Source organism: Diadema antillarum, unplaced genomic scaffold, assembly GCF_040938485.1.
Source record: "Diadema antillarum isolate AM-2024a unplaced genomic scaffold, OU_Dant_1.0 seq00001221_RagTag, whole genome shotgun sequence".
NCBI lineage: Eukaryota > Metazoa > Echinodermata > Echinoidea > Diadematoida > Diadematidae > Diadema > Diadema antillarum.
This window is the reverse complement of record NW_027272011.1, coordinates 1,049,202-1,071,864: the sequence shown is the minus strand read 5'-3', so window position 1 is coordinate 1,071,864 and position 22,663 is coordinate 1,049,202. Positions and strand designations below refer to the sequence as shown.

Below are 22,663 nucleotides of genomic sequence, written 5' to 3'. Positions count from 1 at the left end.
ATGGTTCATCATTGATTTTACTGCCGTGGATGGCAACGCGTCCAATACAAGAATAGTATGGAAATCATCTGGGCGTGGAAAGCTCACTGGACAGCAGGACAGTCAATCTGAACGTTTTGGTTTTTATCGCACTCAACAGACACCGTCCTTTCACTCTGACGGTCAGTTGTGTTTGTGATTTGTATAACCCGATTCAGTCATAAAGCTCTTGTCTATTTTTTCCCTTGATTCCGCAGACGAACTCACAATGGTTTAATCAACTTCCTTGCCGTCGACCGCACCGATCATAGCATCGTCGCGAACCACAATTGGTAATCACTACAAGTCATCGGTCATCAGATAAAACAAAGAAACACAGAGACAAAAGTCTGTGTTGCACTTGTGGTGTGCCAGTACCCATTCGGTCAATCGTTCGCCTGTTTTCGAGATGGCCCGCTGGTTTCGACGTCGTCGCAGCTCAGTGGTGGTCGCCGCACTGACAGCTTGCGCATCGCTCGTGCTCCTGGCGAGGGTCCACGTCGTGCAGGAGTCGGGTGGAGACGATCGCAGGGACTTCCGTAGTGGCTCGGTGGGGCGGCATCATGGCGAGTACGGACGGTAGGTAACTAGGTATACTGATGATAGCAAAATGCAATCTTCCAAAATATTACGTATGTTTTTTTTTCCTGACTTCGTAATCATTTAACGGAATGCAGTGTATGTATGACACGTTGACTGCGTAGTGGTCAGTGGCGACGATAGCTTCAAGGTTTACCCCATGTACTCTTCAAAAACACATTCATAAGCAATGGATTAGGCAATAGGTCATCGTGTTCTCTAGCAAAACTGATAATATATGACATTTTATTTTGTGAACAATATATCACTTCAGCATGATGATAACTACGTTCATTATACTACCGTCTCTCGTGCATCTATGTATACGTGAAGGTGATTACGAGCTACGTGGTAGGAAGACACGTAAAATGTTTGGCAGCAACAGCACGCTTTGGAGGATTCCCTCCTTACAGCTCTAAACTTGGAGCTTCACTCCATGGTTCTTTAAATGCGAGTACATAACAGTAGTTGAAGGACGGATGTATACTAAGGGGAAAACTTGAAGTCACATTCGGTACCAATCCGCATGTAGCGTCGCCAGCGTGTCAGTGACGTGTAAAGTAGTTGGGTACATGCCATGTTATGCAGTACAACTTGATGCGGCAGGACACCACATCAGTTTCATAGCACAGTGGGGAAGTGAGATAATGAAAATAGCTGCAGGAACGAATCAGAAACATACATCTTTTATAAGAAGCGATGGTAAAGAAGTGTGAAATGATGAACGAGGGAAAAACAAGTTTGAAGAGAAAAACAATCGTATATTTACTAGCCAAAATCCACCTTATCACATGTGCCAAAAGACACCAAGCGCACCAAAGAGACACATAACACGCCTTGCTTCATATTCGTACAGTGTATCGAGCAAACGGAAGGATATCATTTCAGATCTGTGTGTCAACTCTCTTTCTTCGTCGTATAGATTTACGACCGAGGGACATTTCACTGGGTCATCTTCTCACGTTTGTTTATATAACAACATCTCCATCTCTGTCAGTTTTTATTTACATTCCATGAAAATATCGTGAAATCGTAACTCACGATGCCATATATCAAGTCAGTTCGTGCAGTGTCTGTCGAAAGATGCTGTTTATAGTATGAGGATCTTTGCCCTGCTCAAGCAAGTTGTGGTTTGATAATTTGTGACCTATAGAGCGTAAGTTTACGCTGTACTTGAAGATAATGGTGTAGTGTTACCCCATAACACAACGCAGCCTATTCTCTCGCATCGGAAAAGCGTGAGTTGCCATGGTTACCCCATGAATACGAACAAACATTTCATAAAATCCAAACATACCAAAGAGTTTCAGTTATGATGTAGGACTACTCTGTAGAGAGACAACCAAGATAAGATGCCGGCAGCATGGCTAAAAGTCACGAAAAATCTTCGTGTGATCAAACTAAGTGTGCTATCAGTGACATCGTTTCGAATGCTGCATGTCTGACGAGACTAGGAGGATAGTTCAGTCCCTTTATTCCTTTCTTGCTCTTTCCTGTTGTTCGCTAATAGAGGAAACCAGTCTCATAATGAATGTCTCTGACTTGGTCATGTTGTGATCATGGTTGCAGCATGATCTCTTCTTTGATGTCCAACCAAACCGTTCCCTCTTCCCCTCTCTTACCACCGTCCCCTCCCCATCTTTCTCTCCTTCTCGCTTGTCCATTTGCAAGCATGTCTTTGGTGTGTGCAGTGTAGAGGTGAACTGTCGAATGGGAAGAGTTGTATTCTCCAGGCCATACATACAGTAGTCTATTTTGGCTCACAAAGGAAATTACTAATAATTATATTTGACGATGAAAGGCAGGAGGACGGGAGAGGAACAGGTTGTTGGATGCATGGTGTACTTCACAAATGTCAGTGCTCAGTATGTGAAGAAGTTTGACATCGGTGCACACAGTTGTACAGGGAAGAGAGGGAGTAGAGAAGCGTTCCGAAGTGTCCATTGTCTGCTTATAGATTCACTCCCACCTGTCCCGCATGAAACAGGTGCTACACCACAGTATTAGCCACTCGACCTTTTGAGTATCATCCTCCAGAATACTCGAGTTGGATTTAGAGGTAGACGAGCAGTAATAAAGTCTCTGCAAAACGACGTCACAGCTCGAGCTGTAATTTGTTTGAAGCCTCTTGAAAGGGTATCATACAATTACGTCATTGCATTGTTCACCGTGATCTATTTCTGTGCTGTTAGATTATGATTATGATTACTACCCAGGGCACCGCACAGGAACTGCTTTGTTGAAATTGCATTATTTCGGTGTTAGTCTGGGCAAAAAGTGTCTCGAATCGTCAGATCGTAACTGCCGATATATTCATTATCACTACATGGGGGGAAAAAAGTTATCGAGAACGATTAGATCCTTATAATAAGTTGTAGATACACACATTGCATCCCAGCAGAACTGCATATATAGCGAAAATATGCTCATAAGGATGGTTTTGAATGAAAAAATATTGAGTTCTCTAAACACATCCAATTTCTGCGTGTACTTGTGACAGATGATGACAGCCCCGTCGTTGAAACTATCACAGGCAAATACAATTGGAAATCCATTCGATCCCCGCAGAAGTTATCAGAAACTGCCCAGTGGTTACTGCAGACCATCACATGAATTTATGTTGCTGCTTAGATTCTAATGTTACAGGCGTCAAGCCGAAAATACCTCAACCCTTGTTCTCCCACCTTCATCTTTTCATCATTACATACGAGTGGTACAGCTATGATTAAAGGGATCGTATAGTTTTGGCTGAGACCTACAATTTTCAGGTTTCTGACATCGCTGGGATAATGAGAAACCTCTAATGAAATGTGAAAGAGCATGTGATTCCAAGAGGAATTCAACCTTTATTTGGTTTACTTGGTTTTGAAGTGGCTGAGATATCCAAAATAGAGCGATCCTACTAAATGGTGGGACTCACCTTTTATTATATGATCGCTTTGTTTTACTCTGGGTTTTTTTTTTAATGTCTCAGCCATCCCAGGACAGATTTTCTTCAAATAAACTTTGAATTCCTCCTAGATTGGCATGCTCTGTACTATTTAATAAGTGGTTTTTGGTATCTTGCAAATTATTAAAAGCCCAGTCCTCATTTCCACCAATACTGTACCACCCCTTTAAGCCATTCAAAATCTGTACTAGTTGTTTTGATGTCTATTAGCGTGTTTTAAATAGAGAAACGGGAAATTTCGATAAGCGAGGACTCTAACCGTATTATATTTATGAACAAGTGTCATCTCATCGGCAAGAAGAGAATGAGAAAGAACAGGAGAAAACTTGGGACAACTGTCTCCTTGAGTTATAGATGTTTGCGAAAAAATAACACTTGAAATGGTAGCTTAGACTTGTAAATTGGTATTGCTTAACAGCAATTGAGTAGGGATTGTAGGAAAAATGATCTCTGGACGAGGAAAAGACTCACGGAACGTCATCCGTACTCATTATCCCGGCCTGGGGCAAACCCAAATTACCCCTAATTGCTCGTTCTCTCAACAAGTCCTTATTGAAATGGGAGCTTTCAACGCCAGAAATTACAGATCGGTTCGACTTTAAGAGCTTTGAGGAAAATGGTGCCGCTTTAAACGGATCAACAGTGTCGTGAATGGAGGGACGGGTAAAGAAGAGTGCTTTCTGTATTCCTCTCGAAGTCATAAAGTGACTGGAGAGTGATGGGGACTTGTAGAGCTTGAAGGGGCTTCGTGTTCAAAATTGACAATTTGCATTGTTGCCTAAGTGATGATATTACCACCCTTCTTAAGTGAAAGTACAGAAGGCAATCACTGACCGTTATAATTTGCAAATTTTTACAGGGACCATTCTATAAATGCTTGTAGAAACTTTTTTTTAACAACAAGAACGGTAATTGCTTTTTTTTTCTGTTGAGTATTTGCCTGTCATTAATCAATCTACTGCAAATTTTTTGAGATGGATTGATCTGAGTGATTGAAGTGTCTCATTGTGTGTTGTAATCTTAAGAAATATTGATGGTAATTGCTAAGAGACCATTAGAATAACCTTTTAGCTCATGGAATCTTTCGGTATGAAGATTGAAAGGTGCCTGCCATTGTTTGTCCGCTTTATTATCTTTTTTTTTCTGGCGCTACAAAAATGCTTTTATCACCTCAAAATAGGAGAGGTAAAGAAATGTAAAGCCCACTTAATTTGAGAAGACTTGTCCATGATTATGCACGGATGTGTAGTATCCGCAGTGAATTTCTTAAGCGCCCCGTCATATTTAAACGAACAATTGAAATAGAGATTGCCAACACTGCCAGTGATGGAGTGATACTAAAGTTTTGAAATACTTTAAATAGACATCGAGTTCTTGATCGATCAACATCGAGTTCTCTCTCTCTCTTTCCATCTTTCGATCGATCGAGCAATATAACAGAATTAACTGCATAGTTGAACGGAAATGTTGATCAAAGAGGATAGTTTCCTCGGCATCTATGATATGAAAATCCATACATTGACCCTGGATGTACCGACACTATTCCTTTTGCTGAGTACATCTTGAGAGGATGCGGTTTGCAGTTGTCTCCCACCGCTGGTAATGACCTACAAATACAAGCCACGACCCTAAACAACAAATAATTTCACTCAATTCCCTGGAATCCATCCAAGTTGCTCCAGGCGGTTGACAAAATGTTGCCTTTGCGGAAGAATCACCCGGATTTCTCTCGTCAGAAAATATTAAAACATATTAAACATAATTATTACAATAGTTTTTTCAAACAATCTCTTCAGCGAAATTACAATAGTGTCCTCAAAAAGCCGCCAATATGAGCAACGCACATCCATAATTGCTACACTTCAAATATATTAAAGATCCTATATGAAGGGAATAAATGTTCGTAAAATTCGTTTGTAGATGAAATATATGTTGGTAATTGACCAATTATGCAAAAAGTTTGGCTCAAATCCCCGCAAGCATCTAGATATCCGCTATTTGCAAGTCCCAAACATCCCCCTCCCTCCCCCTCGAAAACCAGCCACAGTACGGGACTCCAAAAGTTGTGACGTCACGCCAGGGTAGTTAGAGCCACGGGCCCCGGATGCTCTGTAGAAAAGCATTTGGCATCGGGAAAGAATTTCTGTCAATTTTTTTTCAAAGTCTGAAATCTCTGCTATTTATACTTTTGACACCAACTCTTTACTGTTTGTCTACACTTAATAGTATTATCATGAACTGCTTCTTCTCAAACAATTATTTTGTATTACTATGATCTGCAACAAGCCCAAATTTCACACAATTATCACAATTTTCTCCTCATAGTTTTGGTGCGAAAGTAGATCCGGTCGGCCGTCGGTCGGTATGACGTATCACCTCGCAGCTCGTATCGTATGCATTGTACGTACGTACGTGCGGTTCACATTTGTATCATCGTAACTTTTTCATAGCGGTTCGTTTCGAAATTTCGCGTCGATCAATTTTGAGCTTTCACTCCTTCCGAAAATGGCCGAGAACAGTGAGTTATCAGAGTGATCTTTTTATGGACTTTGAGGAGTACGTTAGTGAAGAGGAATGAAGCGACAAAAGCAGAGAAGGGGACGAGAATATAGACGAGGACGATGGAAGTTGGGAAGATGTAAGCTGGGGAGAGGACGATGGAGAAGTGGGAGAGCAAGGTGCTGTCGACGTCAATCCAGCCGGGGAAGCAGCGGCAGGGCCACGGGTGCCGCAACCCTATGAGCCGCTGCCTTTCGATGGAGATGGAATGGCAAACGACGGGGATGCTCCTCGTCTCGATTTTAGACATATTCATTAAGACATATTTCAAATTTCATGGCGAAATGATGTTTCTATCTTGAGAAATTTAACTTTGAAATCACAGCAATATCACCCCATTTTTTTACGAGCACGCATGAAAATGTGACCCAAATCATGTTTGCAAACAACGCCGAAAAGCTGCATTCGCGTGTGGATCTCCAGCGATCAGATAATGAGCGTACAGCGGTTAGAAAATACGCGTAACAAGCGCAGAAGCCACTCCCCCTATGTGTTGTCATACCCTGTGTGCGCTGCGTGCGTACGTACGTGCTCGGTATTCAGTTTACATTCGATTCACATGTACCGTATTGAGCGCCCTACAACACGTACGAACCCCGCGTATGTATGCAGGCGCAGCTAGCTAGCAGCAGCTAGGCAGCCCCGCCGGTAAAATTAGGGGAGCCGAGCGGACGAGAGAGCATCGCGATTGCAAGCCAGGGCAGCCGGCATGGCGAGCATGGTTACGTTCGCACTTTGGCTAAGCGGACATGATTGTATTCACAACCGACTTCTCGGCTTTATAGTGCCAGTGACTCGAGCATCGCGAGTGCACTTTCGAAATATAAATGCCATATAAATGAACAACGATAAGATCATAACCAATCCACAAGTAAACTAATAATAGTAGACAGAAATTTAGTCTGGTTGTTTTGCAAGACGTACGTGATTTGTGAGCGTGACTGTATCCGATATGTACAGTACAGGGTGCGTGCTATGCTGTGATGCGTGTTGTAGGCCTATAGGAGCTATCGCAAGCGACACCAGCCCAGTTTCCTGCCTCGATATGCACATCATACACAACACATACACACACACACGTAGTGACACACACACACAGAGGTAGCTCTTTGCTGGCAGCATCTGGCGTCCGCACCGTACCGCGCGCTGGCACGTACAGAGTCGCATCACTCGCGGATTAATCTTTTACGCGGGACGTTATTTTTCCAACCAAAATAAAACTAAAAAAGTCCTCTCAAAATTCTAAATTTTCTGAATATTATGTGATGTATCAAAAAATCGTTCACTAGAACATTTTTTTCTAATAATTCTTAAACAAATTAGAACATAAAATCCATCATAAGAGAGCGATATGACGCAATTTTAAAGCTTTGACAGCACTGCATTTGCGTGGACATAAGAGGGAATACCCTTACGTGACATCATAATCTAGGGGTCTTGACTCAACGGGGAATAAGGCTTCGATATTTTGACGAAATTTGAACGCATATTCCTCAAAAACCAACCTTTTTAGGGGTTTGAAAGATGTGAGATAGGAAAGTATGGTTAATAAGCCTTTCAAAAACACAAACAGTCCAGTTTTTGGCGATCGGCTTCTTATGTGAACTTTAATTCTCTTTTTCTCAGATATGACATATTATTATCAAAGAATGGCACAATGTTATAATCAAAACCTCATCTGTGCAAGAAACTATTTATGACGGTGTCCCCTACTCAGGACCACGGAGGGATGAAAATGATTATACGGAGCGTTCTAGTCACCGTGTAGATGGCTCCACCAGTGTTATGAATATATACGTATCGTCATTTGCTTTGAATGTAAATCATTAGTATAAAAACAATATCACTTCTCAATTGATAGAAAGACATATCGACGAGTCTCGGACTATAACCGACGCAGAGGAGATTAAAGCACTTCGTCTCACTGGTCATCACCAAGCAAGGAGACTTCGATCGTTATGACAAGTTGTACAATTTAATTCAATTCCATTCAATTCAATTCAATTCGATTCAATTCAAGTCAAGTCAAGTCAAGTCAAGTCAAGTCAAGTCAAGTCAAGTCAAGTCAAGTCAAGTCAAGTCAAGTCAAGTCAAGTCAAGTCAAGTCAAGTCAAGTCAAGTCAAGTCAAGTCAAGTCAAGTCGATTCGATTCGATTCAATTCAATTCAATTCAATTCAATTCAATTCGATTCAATTCGATTTAATTCAATTCAATTCAATTCAATCAATTCAATTCAGTTTGATTCAATTCATTTTAATCACTCCCTGCTGGAAAGAACTCAATGTCTTACAGTGTGTTCACACAATGTGTTCACATAGTCAGCGATATGAAAATCCTCGAATTTAACAGTGTGAAAATAATTTTTCACTGCGGTGTGGTTTTTAACAGTTACCACATAGTAATGTTCTGTTTCACACTGTAAATTGCTGATTCACAATGTGTTCACAATGATAAAACACTCGATTTTAACAATGTGAAGAGATTTTACACTGTGTTCACAATGTGTTCACACAGTGTTTCAAGCAGGGTTCATACACCTGCTATTTTTTATGTTAGTTACCCCTTGCAGTCTGATGTCACTGGAAAATTAATGGTGGATGCTTGAGAAGATAGCTAGTGCGATGACTTGAGGAGCATCGGCTGGATGGTACTGGTTTTCATGGGGTAAAACAAACAAGAGAGAGTATAGTTTAGACAAGAAAATATGACCTGTCACCAAGAATGTTTTCGTCGGGGTCTTCGAGGTGGTTTGATGTTTATGGGGGTTACACACCTTATCGGTGCAGTCATGTTTGATTTTGAAGATTGATTGGGTGTTGTATGCGAAGTAGTTGCTCACTTTGTTTTAGACACTGAAGTTGAAGAGAGAGGTGGGAGAAGTGTTTGTTGAATACACAAACCATGGAACTACAACACAGTTGCAAGCACAAACTGACGGACGAAAGAGAGGGTGTGTGTGTGTGTGTGTGTGTGTCATATAGCGATTTCGCTTTGAATCATTTATACGCCTGCAAACTATTTTCTAGCGTTGGCTTAATGGCTTTTTATCGCGACACTAAAAGTGTAAACTTTTCAAGAATGAACCGTGGAATTTTCGGAATCGTTTGTGGTCGTTTGGCATTAGTTTTTTTTTTTTTTTTTTTTTTTTTTTGCGAACTGGATGAATGGATGTAGCACCGTCTTTCTTTATTAAAACACTTAAATCCTCTTTTGATCTGCTTCTGTATTGACAGCCAGTCAACCACGTCTACGCGAACAGTCAGGAAATGCTCCTCCTCAAAGCGACGTTTCTAACAAAATGATGAGCTGTTCCTAATCGACAACGCTAAAAAAGCATCTATATCCGATTATGTCTGACAGAATATATCAGCCCTCTGAACGCACGTCCAGAAGGAGTGTAAATAATGTGTTTGTGAGACTCCTTTCAAAGCACACTGGGCGGAACCAATTAAGTGGCTAATGAATGGCAGAGGATTATTCTTTTACAAACTCCATAAGTCGTTTGGTGATGTGCTCATTTTTATTTTCTACAAGATGTAAGCCTCCCCTCACTCAGGGCCGAGAGTGAATATTTGAAATGTAGTATGACCAAGATGAGATAAGCGTATGCTTTCGTTTTCCTTGTAAGTTAATTGCGGTCTTCTATAGACCTTTCTTTCAAAGTCAAGGCAAATATACCATTCCTCCATAAGTGCTGAATGTGCCATTATGTCAAATATGACATTTTATTTCTTGTAATTTATTTCACTTCGCTACACAACGCGTTAAAGAGGAAAGGGGAAAAAAAGGTTTCTTCTTTCGCAAAGTGGCTCACGTGTCCACAGTCACCTGTCAAGGTTGATAAATCATTTCGCTTTGTCTCGATATTGTGATTTTCGTTCGAAATGGCGTATCAGTCGTGTGTCTCACAAAGCATAAACCTATTTATCAGGTCTAGACATCACTACTGATTTCCAGTCAGGACTTTGTTTCTATTTAATTAGAGGAGAGACGGGGCATTTCCATGAGAACAAATCATGACGCAATGGTCGTCGATTCCATGCGATATGTTAATGTCTTTATTTGTATGTGTGAGAAACATCTTGATGGAGAATCCAATCAATCTTGCTAATCGCTGAATGTGTTTAGGTTATTCCGTAGAGCCTACATCAAACCTTTTGTTACGCATGAGACATCGACACTTTGTAAATGATATCAAAACTATTGAGTTGAAGGGACTCGTGGTATACGTTTATGATGATAAAGTGATACCCCTAAAAGAATTATGGTTTTAGTATGAGGCACGATAGCCTCAAATTAAAGGGATGGGTGTAGCTTTTGTTTAGATGAGGACTCGGGTTTCCAACTTATTGTGGGGGTAATGAAAAACCTTTTGTAAAATTTATAAGAGCTACACTTCTATGAGGAATTCAATGTTTATGTAATGAAAATTGGTTTTGAAATGGCTAAGATATCCTAAAATAAAGTGTCCTCATAAATGATAGGGGGCACCTTTCATTAGATAGGGCACTTTGTTTTAACTTTGTTTTTGGATATATCAATTCAGAACCGATTTTCATCAAATAATCTCTGAATTCCTCGTCGTTTTGTATGCTCTGTAATATATTTTCAAAAGTGTCCTCTAATTATCTCGCAAAAAGTTAAAATCTTAACTCCCCCCATCTCAACCAAAACTATACCATCCCTTCATAGAGATCTACCATGCACTTGTTTTTCGTAACAATTAGTAAGTTCATTCAGGACATTACCTCTCATGACTAGTTAATGGGGAATGTGCCAGTAAGTAAGGATCAAATTGTAGTATCATTATTACTTAGTGAAATGCTGAAAAGAAATGATCTTGAATTAAGGTATTGGGAGGAGATGAAATGTAATGTCACATGGATTGGTAATGGATCCAGATATCTTGATAGCGTTTATTTTGATAACAGAGTAATGAAACCTATTGAAAGACAAAAAGTTGAGTCTTCATCAATGCTATGGGTGCACACGTGTTGGGATGCGGTTAAGGACCATACTGTTCAGACTGACCCGGTACGTTCTGTTTTTGTTTTGTATTGCACACAGGAAACGACTCCAGGCACTCCCGGATGACATCACTTCCCATGGTGGTCAAGATGACCAAACCATTATAGCGGTCAAGCCAGACCCCATTCCGCGGAAACCTTCTTTTCTGGTCTACGTCTACGACCTTCCGGAAAAGTTCAACACCAACCTGACCCGATGTGTCCAAAATGGGGACTCGTGCTTTAAATTTAACGACTCCGGCATGGGGCCAGAGTTGCGATCGACTGAGAAAATGAGCTACAGGAATACATACGGTCACTCTCTAGAGGTCATCCTTCATGAAAAGTTGAAAGCGAGCTATCATAGGACTACCGACCCGAACGAAGCTGACGCGTTTTATATCCCTTTCTATCCGAGCGTTGCGTGTTTGTGTAGAACTTACAGTCGCATAGACGTTACGAAGTTGCACGACGACTTGTGGGAATTTCTGAACAGCGCCCTCCCATATTTTAATAACGGCAATACGATGCGGCCGCACTTCATGGCGCTGGGTCGAATGGAGCGGGAGCACTGGGGCAACAACTGTCCGCTTCTCCGAGACGAAGCGAGGACGTCGAGCATCACTTTCATCGGCATCGAGCAGGAGCCGAGTGAGAAGACGAGGCGCTACTTTCATCGCGACGGCAAGGAGATGATCATCGCCCCGTTACCGAGCTACGGCCACTTCAACTCCAAGGAGACTGCGGCGCTCAACGCGCGCCAGACCAACGTCTTCCCAGCGGACGTGCGCCAGACTGAACGGGACGTGTTCATGCTCCTCGCCGCCAGCAGCCGGAAGGGCCACGACATCCGGAGTATCCTGAAAAGACGGATGACGGGTACATCTGAACGCTACTCGCAGTTCTCCGCACACGCCACCCTGAAGGAAATGCAGGCGGTGTGGTTCCACACGCCGGAGTGTCACCAGGATCTACATCTGCCCATTGTTGACTGGATGCGTCACTCCGTATTCTGCCTCCAGCCTCCCGGATACTCCAACATCCGCAAATCGTTCTTCGACTCCGTGATGAGCGGTTGCATTCCCGTCACGTTCAGATCCAAGAGAAGTCACGTGATTTACCCCTTCGAAAGGACTCTAGACTACCGGCGATTTTCGATCAACATCCCAGTGGACGAAGTGCTCTCGGGTAGGACGAACGTGACCAAGGTTTTAAAGGGCGTGTCCAAGTGGAAGATTTCGGAACTGCAGTCGAACTTGGCAGAGGTAGCGCCCAAACTCCAGTATTCTTACCCGCCCCTCCGCGGTGCTGATCACGATGCGTTTGCAATGATTATTGAAGAAATGAACAGAATATCTGAATAGTGATAGGCGTAATGACTTCGAAAAAAAAAGCAACAGGCGTTTTCTTGCCTTTTTGTCTGTGAACAATGACGATTGGTGGAGAAACATCAAGAAAACTTTCATTCGTAACCTTGCAATATAACAATGAATATAACAATGACGGGCGTCATTCGACTGTTGTCTTCATGGCAACTGTTTCTGTACAGCCGGATCATTTGCTTCCCAATTATCGATTTTTTTTTTTCAATTGAAAGGGAAGATAACTTTGCCTTTTGACATGGATGTCTATAAGGTTTCCAAAGAACCTTGCCTGTTCTTTTTTTGTTTTTTGTTTTTGTTTTTTTACAATCCGCAGAGCACGTCCAGCCTCTCAGTTTCATTAGGTGGCTTCCTGTTAGTGTGAATCCCTTTTGTTTCTGTGGAGATTGCTATTCTAGCTCCTTACCAAATGCATTGTAATTTACATAACTATTATTGATGTGTGTTTCGATGCGTGTATTTCCAATCGCTCTCTAAAGAGTTGTCCTTCTAAAGTCCCAATATTCTTCTAGGAGAAAGTGTAGAGACATCATGCTTGGTGTTGACAATGTTTTCATGATGACGGTACCATGCGATACCTGCAAAGGATTCTTGATGATATGCAAAAAATCGAATGCATGTACATACCAGGCAACAGTTTGGGTGCAAACTGCTGCTGCTGCTGCTGCTGCTGTTCTACAAGACGCAGGGGGTAGACACTAGCAAAAGATCATCAACGGAACGAGATTGCTGTGCACTTTTCCACTATTGAAGTCATCATGCAGTGATACCGCTTTAAAAAACAGAATGGTAGTTTCACGTTTTCATGGCATAGAAACGAGGCTTTTGCATTATGATGTAGTCTAACCGCTAAAATGGCCTCAAAATCAACCCAGTAGCATGACACTAACGAGTAAGTACATTTTCCTGTACTGTGCATTCTCACGCTTTCTTTTTACGTTATCTTTTATCGTTCGATTTGAAGATATTTGTGATATTTTATGAGTACTGAGTCGAAGGCATCAAATGCCAGCTCGGGGCATACAGACATTTTCCACTTTACTTTGTGTGATAAATGAACTGATATCTTGATTGTCCATTACGTAGGAGTTTGCACTACACTGTTATATCATTCTACAGTGTATGTATGAAGTGTATTGAATGATCATGATGTGTGAGAAAAGAGAGGCGACGACGAACACATACGTGTATAAGAAAATATGTCACTAATCCAAAGCCGCAATTCCCTTGTTAAACCCTTCCCATCATTTCGTTGGGGAAAACTCAAATGTTTATGTCATTTTTTAGCTTATTGTGTGTGTATATGTGTGTGTTGTATATTCTTCAAAATGTGCTAGAATGCATAAGCGATGAAGCTCAAAACGACAGAATAATAATATGGTTATTCTGAGATATTCCAAAGTCTTGCCTTATGTGCATTGAATCGGAGCAGAGAAGCTGAGAATGCACATTATTTGTAACTAATGTCTTTCCTCCACTGGCTCCAATTTATTAGTATCTTCTTTCTTTTTTTTAAATTACGTAATTATTCTCTCATCTCAGTTAAAAGTTACCCTGATTCTGGTCTTCCCCAGCATTATACTTTATCCGTTCTATCACAATATAAGTAGTACAGTGCCATCAAGAAAGAGAAGAACGAGAATTGCTAGTACTGCTCCTATTATTGCCACTATTACAATTATTACTGTTAAAACTGCTGCCACTTCTTCTTTTACTACTACTACTACTACTACTACTACTACTACTTCCTATACATTACTTTTACTTCTTCGTCTCCTCTTCCTTCTTTTTTCTTCTTTCTTTCCTTCTGTCTTTTTTCTTTCTTTCTTTCTTTCTTTCTTTCTTTCTTTTCTTCTTGTTTTGTAAACCACCCCTGGTTTCGGGAGCAAATTGCTGTGTCTCGAAATAAAAAAAGAGATTGCGTTGTTCCGTATTTTTCCTTCGTGTCTCTTTGGCCACGCCGAGGCAGCATGACAGTGGGGTAAAAAATGTTCAAGCACTCGATAACAAGAACGAATTAAAGCTTTGACAATGATATCGGTTATCACGATTATCTCAATGACCTAGGAAACCTACGTGTAATCACATGGTCAGGAGCATCTTCGTCACTTTCACCATACTTATGTTCTTATTTCCGTCGATGGTTGAACCATTTTTGTCCAATAATCATGTTGGAGTTTGTGAATAAATGAGATTATTTATTTTATACATACATTTCACGGGAATCCACTGCCTATTAATGTTGTGTTTGGTGTGCATACACATGTTGCATTATATCTGTGTGGAGAGCTGTCTTAAGTCAGTACTATCGGTATTACCAAGTGATCCATTGAATCTTGCTGATCTCAAATCGGCGAATTGATAAGACTTATTCAACAATGCTCCTAGACGGAAAATTGTTAATGATAATGATGATGATAATGATGATGATAACAATTGTAATAACAATTATAATAATGATAATAATAATTCATTATTATCATTATTATTATTGTTGTTATTGTTATTATTATTATTATTATTATTATTATTATTATTATTATTATTATCATCATCATCATCATTATTATCATCTTCATCATCATAATCATGATGTCTTTTTTTAATGGAAGGGTGGTCTTTGCCGGAAAATATCCTGCATGTGATTTACATCCCATCTCCGTGAATATCTCACTTGGCAAATTATGCTGCCCAGCGTCTGCAGACACCAAGAGGGCAGCATTTAGTTATTCGAAGCGCTAAAGATTAAGCAGTCAATTCGACATGTGCCATGTGTGAGTGTGTACATCGGTTCGAAGTGGTTCTTTATCTCGAAGTACAGGCCTTAGAGTACAGTTGTCATTTGTCGATTGTGACACCGGAATGATCACTCTTGTACCATCAGGTTTTGAAATGCTACTTTGCAAAATAACGTGTTATCTATGAATAGCTGATAATCCAGTACTTGCATTTCGTCAGGCATAACTAGCAATTTTAGGTAAATAGAGGATTTCTCGTGTATTTGGCAGCTCTTCGTTTTTGACACGGCAAATCAAACTGTCTTCCCTCTTGAAGGAGTGACTAACAGAACAGAGTGAGTTTAAAGTGAAACTGGAGTGTATTTTGAGTGACACTCATTTTAGAATGACCGAAGGGATCACTCAAAGTTTTTTTGTTTTTTTTTTAATACGTGTATTCTCTGTGCTCTGGACTGCACCAGTGTGTGTCGAATCTATGCATGGATGTGTCGGGGTGTTGAGATGTCGCTTGATGCGTTTAAGTAGGATTAAAGGTCCAGTTTACCTTTGGGAGCAGTGATTTCAAAAATGTTCAAGATATCACATTTGATGCATATGTGTAGGTCTGTTGTATCACAGAACATCCTACCATATAGAATTTTCGTGATAAAGCGTAAAATATAAGGGGATATCAGTGTTTTTCTCAATAAACCGTAACTGTACACGGTTTAGTCTGGAAAAATTTTTTATTATAACTATTGTTCACATTTTGTGTATTTAATAACACTTAACATCGATTGTACGGATTCAAATTTTTACAGTGGTTGTTCCTATCATTAACTCATATTTTAGAACTATTTTAAAGCACTAATGCTGGGTTTTTGTTTCATCTGCAAATGGTAAATTATGCCTTTAATATCTTTATCTTGAGACAATCAACCTTATCGTCCATGAACTCACAGAAACAAGAAATCCACGTCACAAAGTATGCAGATATATTATCATAGAACTTGTTGTATTCATCAGAACTTTACGTCAGTGTAAACAACAACCTGATTTGCTTGAGCTAAATCCCTGACAAATTTCCATAATATATCAGAGGTAAAAGGGGTTAAGCTAATTCTGATAAACGATATCTAGTCAGTAACAGATACACTCCAATAACAACAGCACATACTTGGTTCATTTCAGCCTTGTCATATACCATACACATAATAAAAGAGGCAATAACCCAAACACAAGCTAAACCATACACGAAAGGCAGAGAAACCCATGCTTACACGTTTACTAACTCGTCCTTGTTGGAAAGAACACAGTGTCTCACAGTGTGTTCACAATGTGTTCACATAGTCGACTGTAAGTATATAATGAAAACGGTCGATTTTAACAGTGAGAAGATGACTTCACACTGTGGTGTGGTGTGCGTGTGTATGTGTGTGTGTGTTTCTTTTGTTTTGTTGTTTTTTCACAAAGAGTTCACTTAGTAATGTTGTTTTTTTTACACAATAAATTGCGAAAACGCTCGAATTAAAAGTTTGAAGAGATTTCACAGTGTGTTCACAATGTGTTTCACATTGTTTTTTACACTGTGGGACACTGTGCTCTCTTCATCAGGGATATGTTTTCTTCTTATTGACATTCGGGGAAAAAATTTAGACCCACATGCTTCGCTCATGTTTATCTTGAACATGAGTTGCGTATTCAAGACATTTTCGGGTAGGTAGAAATATAACTGTGTTCTTGGAACGAAAACATCGTTTGTCCTTGTATGGGATAAGTATCGGCATAACCAACACTGCCTCTCTAATGTACTGGAAATGGCTAGAAATGCAAAGAGAAATTAAACATGTAGGCTACTGTACGTTTATATGTCCTGTAGTACACGGAAGCTCGAGCACGCATAAACAAATGGGAAAGATTACACAGTATGGGCTGACTATTGTATAATACAGTCTTTATCTATTTACGTCACCTGGGTGGGGGAAAAATTAATACGTTATTTCGTTCATTTCAATTATTGGTTTCTGCAACCTTTCCATTTGTGAAAGTTTACAGAGAAAATGTAAATACAAAAATATTATTTTGAATACAAATTTGATAGAAACACTTTTGGAGTACTTAAAAACATAAGTGATTGAAAGACAGGTGGGTCTTAATACTACAAGCAGTAATATATGTAAGAAGCTACTATAATATGACAAAAACAAACAACAAAAACAAATGAAAGATGGAAGTATAGAAAAGATGGAGATACGGAGAAGTAACTGCACCTCCTGAGCTGAATCTCGCCGTGGAAATTGATTTCTCTATCTTGGCCGTGAGACGTTACACATATACTGGCTTCACTTGCCAGTAATTTGTCGCTTTTGCCAGCACCTGTAGAAAACGGAGAGAAGATAGATAGTGTTCAGTACCCTTGCCTTGTGATACGTATGGGTAAGTCGTCACCACTATTAGCTTCTCTGGTGTCTTGGATTTCAAACGAGCACACGTAGGCACCTACACACATGAGGACACGTACAGACATAGAAATGGAAGCTGCAACCATTAGTAATATACCTTATGGAATATGTACCTCATTGAATATATACCTCATGGAATATTACCTCATGGAATATTACCTCATGGAATATATTCCTCAAGGCGTATATACCTCATGGAATTATACCTCATGGAATATATAATACCTCATGGAGCATATACCTCAGGGAATTATACCTCATGGAACATACATGTATACCTCATGGAATATATAAGTGTATGCCTACAAGCAATTACACGAAAATCTCTGATTATAACTGCGATATCTGATAATGGGCATTAATTTAATTCAACTCTTAAACTTAAACAGACGTAACTGACACGGAATAGCGTAATCTATACGTCATACAGTTTAATAATATCTGATGCAAGTCTGTATTAACCACTCGATCGAAGTCCCTCCATAACAAGTAATTCAGTAATAATAATGATAATAATAATAATAACAATAATGATAACAATAATGATAATAATAATAACAATAATGATAACAATAATGATAATAATAACAATAATAATGATAATAACAATGATAATAATAAATGATAACATTAATGACAATGATAAACTAATCAGTGCGATTCCGTTTCATTCAATTTCCTTTACCTAAATGATAACAGAGGTCATGACGCGCATTGCAGGAAAGGCAAAGAGTTGATGGACTTGAAAAGAAAAGAAGAAGGATGATAGGATGAAGAAAAAAGACGGAAAAACTGAACGTCACGTGTGTTTGATATGTGTTATTGCGTACATATGTACACGGGCACAAGAACATCACACTCTGTGCAATAATGTCATAATGGTGCGCAATAAACAATGTATAGTGGCACCCCTTGTCCATGATAGTTTATAATAGAACCCGTCACTTACACGGCACCACAGATGATGGCCAGTGTTCCTGCCAAGACAATGAAAACGATGATCGCTATGATGATGCCGAGAGTCTGGGAAAGAGTCAGGGGATTTTCTCCGACCTGTCCTCTCTCTACGCTCTCAATGGTGGCGTTTATTGCTCTTGAAATAGTCTCCAGGTTGTCGGTGAGGGCGTCGTACAACACGTCCTGGTCCAAGTAGCCGCCTTTCACAAGGAGAATGAAAATAAACAGACATGAACAACGTTTGGAAATGTAATTCATCAGGTTTGACATCCCTACAACCATGATTATATTATGGAATAACTGTCGTCTGACGCATGTCTCAAAAGGAATTGTGAAAACAAAGTCATTTGTTTTTGAATAAACGAGATCTTTGAATTAAAAAAAAATAGTGATATGTAGTGTGTTCACCTTCTTCGATTTGTCGCTTGTTTCTCCCGGCTTTAATTTGCACCTCCACACTTCTCTTGGCGACAGCCTGCACGCCAGCACTGCACAGATCACTTGTCGATGGTGGGGTAACGAGAAGCATCAGGGCGAACGTGAACTGGTCGAGTATTTCTGGGAACCCCTGAGCTACTGATACATGGGAGCTGTCCACGTAATCCAGCCGTTCATTTCTTAATGTAGAACAAGCAGTAAAACAACTTTAATTAAACAAAAGCAGCAGCGCGGAATCTCTACGGTAGTGGCACACCCAGTACTCATATCATGAATATACGCGAAGTTCTACAATATAGTCCGCAGCGCGAAACAAAGTTTTGAAAATCAAAGTTTGAATTTTGTTTAATCTCTCTCCCTGTCGCTATTTTTATGTGTGTATACGTGTATTCGTGTATGTATGTTTGTATGTATATATATTTACTTCATTCATTTTACTATCTATATAAGTACCCGTCCCTACTCAACAATAACATTGTTGGTCTTCCAACAGGCAATGGAACACGTGGTATACGTGATCGCAACACTATGAAATAACATACACTGCGGTGAAACACTTACATAGGCGATGAAATATACCACTTTAGTGACAGTGAATTTTCAAGTAAGGATGGACTGTTTTCCCCCATTTAAAGAGCCTATATTTGCAAAACAATCTTAACTACATGTCAAATGACTGTGAATGTCTCATAGATTAATGTTTCCAAAATTTGAAGAAATTTTGCATGACAAGTAGGGGGATGAAAGAAAAGTATAATACAAAGAACTCTGATATAGTTTTCATTACACTCGAAAATAGTATTTAATATGTAAGCCTTACATATTAAATACTATTTTCGAGGGATGACAAGAATATCATAAATGCACAATATCTTTGTTTGATGGCAGAGAAGATTGACAACTATTTCAAAAGTTTGGTTCAGTCTCCCCTTTACTTCATCAAGAATGCGTTTTACTCACGTATTCTTTGTTCCTGAATTTGGGCAGCACACACTGAAGTATTGTCCGTTGCATGTAGACGTGACTATCGCACTTACTATGGCGAACAGGTCGTTCCTGAACCGTGGAAACTATTGTGAAAGACCAAAGAATTCAGAATATTGTGTAGAATCTAAGGGAAAACCAAATTTATATCAACAGAGTAAGTTGACATTTCCTTCACCTAATCCGTTCCTATAGAGGATATATTGACTTGGTCGTGTCGATGCGGTCACCCCTTGTACTAAGGGTGAGCCATTACTCATTTTTTTTAAATTCAATTATCATTATTTCAGGGCATGATCGTGATGATAGCATCCAGCCTCAACAGTACAGCAGAAATTACAAAAATAACTAGGTGTCATTGGGAAATACATCTCATTCACGCATAACAATATACACATGAATTATATAGTATGTATTACAGACAGACGGACACCAGCGCGCGCGCGCACACACACACACACACACACACACACACAATTGCGAAGGGTGAGATTCAATTAAGATTGGTCGACCGCCCTGCATGGTGCATGCTACATTCCACAACTTATGTTTCTGCCTAAACATCGATAACATGTTGTTTGTGTCAAGTATATCTGGACACACTAGTAAAGTTCAGTGTAACGAGAACCAGAATACTAATGATTAAAAAAACATGTCTACTGTGGGGGAAAAATAAAAATAAAACAAACATCTGAAATGACTTGAAACAAGCAACGAAGTCTTACAAAAGACACAGTAACTCCCTTTCGCAGAGCGATGTCTATACTTCGGGAGAAGATCCAACAAGAGCAGAATGATACCGAGTTACAGTCTGTTTCGTATAGGTTCAGGGTCTTTCAATTGCTGGTTTCAATTCTTTCTGTAGTGAATACTGAATGCACATTCATCCATGACACTGAAATTGAGATCGCCTACGGCAACTTATGGATTATCAACATGCCAACTTACAAGGGCAACATTGCCTCTGATGACGAGTATGATGCCATACCGTACTTGGGTCTTGAGGTCTGCGGAGAGGAAGGAATAAGAATAGATTTTGCGACGCCATTCCTAAATGCTTTTGCTAATCATTTCAAAAATTACAATGAAATTCACTCAATAAACACACCGCATCAATCTGATACTTATCCATTTTGGTTCCTAACAGCTCGTGCCCAAAACAGTCGATAAAGTTCCATGGATCCATTTTGGATTTCTAGAATTCCTGCAAATCTTTAAAAGCTGCCTTTGCACAATTTCAAGATATCGATATTCTCTTGCCTTTTCTTCATTATAGTCAAACTGTCAAATTTGAATGACATTATTTTTTTTATTATGTACTTCACATGTGCTGCAATCGGTAATGTTTTCTCGTATTATTAAGACGCATACTTACCTCGTTTGATACCTTGTTTTGATTTGTCTGGTTTGATTTACGTATTTTTGTTTACTTTGTTTAGTGCTCTGGTTTACTATGTTTCATTCTGAATGTTACTTTAGTGTTATCGATAACTTTTATCAATTTTGATTTCGTGCCTGCTCTAATATGTTACATTCTCTCTTTGCTCCTTTTATAGTGTTGGTAACTTTTATCATATGGTATCATAATGTTTAGCAACTGTGTAGGTTGCAATATGTGTATGGTCTGATTTTAAGGGTACATTCTATTTTAACAAGCCTTTGGCTTTCTCTGAACTGTACTTGTTACATTCTACATACATTTTGTACTGTGTATTAAAATTTTTATTACTGAATAAATGTATAAATTGAATTGAATTGAATTAAATGCCACCATTTCATAATCATTCGATGGTTCGAAATTGACAATATCTGAGAGAATCTTGTGGCAGGTTGATCTGTTCGAGGGAATATAAATGCCACGAAACAACATTTCATAACATAGATTTGAAACATTACTAGATGCTGAAAGCTGACAATGAAGCTGACAGGCACTGTAAGTCATCATCCACGAATTGATATTAATCCTTGCGAGCCTTTAGTGGAAGTTTTAATAGTTTTCGCTTATGATGTTCAAGATCAAGTTCAAGTTCTAATTTATTCGTTTTTTCCACAATACATAAACATAAATCTCACTTTCTTGAGTCACAAAAAACAATGCACACAATTTGAACAGAGAAAACAATAATACAAAACTAACAGTAGTGATACATTGCAATAGTTGTACTGTGTGAAAAAAAAAACCGGAGAGACCCACTAAAAAGACAATGCTTGTAGAGTGTGGGCCCTTCTTGTATTAAAAGATCGATGCAAAAATTGAATTGAATTGAAAACAGCAGCAAATCAACACGAAAAGTTTGTCACAAAAAAGTTAGAGACAGACGGACAAACAGTAACACACAAAACAACAAACAGAGTAATGAGCATAAGACAAGACTGGGACAGCAACAAGACTACTTGTAGGGAAAGAAACTGACTTGACGACTCGAGAGGAAACATGACTATTAACATATAGCGTGTTTCACTTTGAAGAGGGAAAGCGATGAGGGAAGGGGACAGCATCACTTACTCTGGCAACGTCTCCCTTGGTACATGTAAGTGCTAGGACAACGACATGAGCAGTCGCTGGTCGTTAACGTCCCACCATTCAGACACTCCTGCGTACAAGGACTA

The 22,663-nt window shown here is 39.6% G+C and overlaps 1 protein-coding gene across 1 annotated transcript; it reads left to right on the top strand.

The window, feature by feature from the left end:
- Window positions 1–427: 427 nt before the first annotated feature.
- LOC139744940 (uncharacterized) lies at window positions 428–12,477 on the top strand. The gene is made up of 2 exons (XM_071655354.1): window positions 428–597; window positions 11,175–12,477. The coding sequence occupies exons 1-2, from the start codon at window positions 428–430 to the stop codon at window positions 12,475–12,477; spliced, it is 1,473 nt and encodes a 490-aa protein (XP_071511455.1).
- Window positions 12,478–22,663: the final 10,186 nt, after the last annotated feature.

Excerpts from the sequence above, each read along its gene's own strand:
- LOC139744940 (XM_071655354.1), top strand. The coding sequence starts at position 428 with ATGGCCCGCTGGTTTCGACGTCGTCGCAGCTCAGTGGTGGTCGCCGCA. Across the intron at positions 598-11,174 it reads CATCATGGCGAGTACGGACG|GAAACGACTCCAGGCACTCC; the intron begins GTAGGTAACTAG and ends TATTGCACACAG.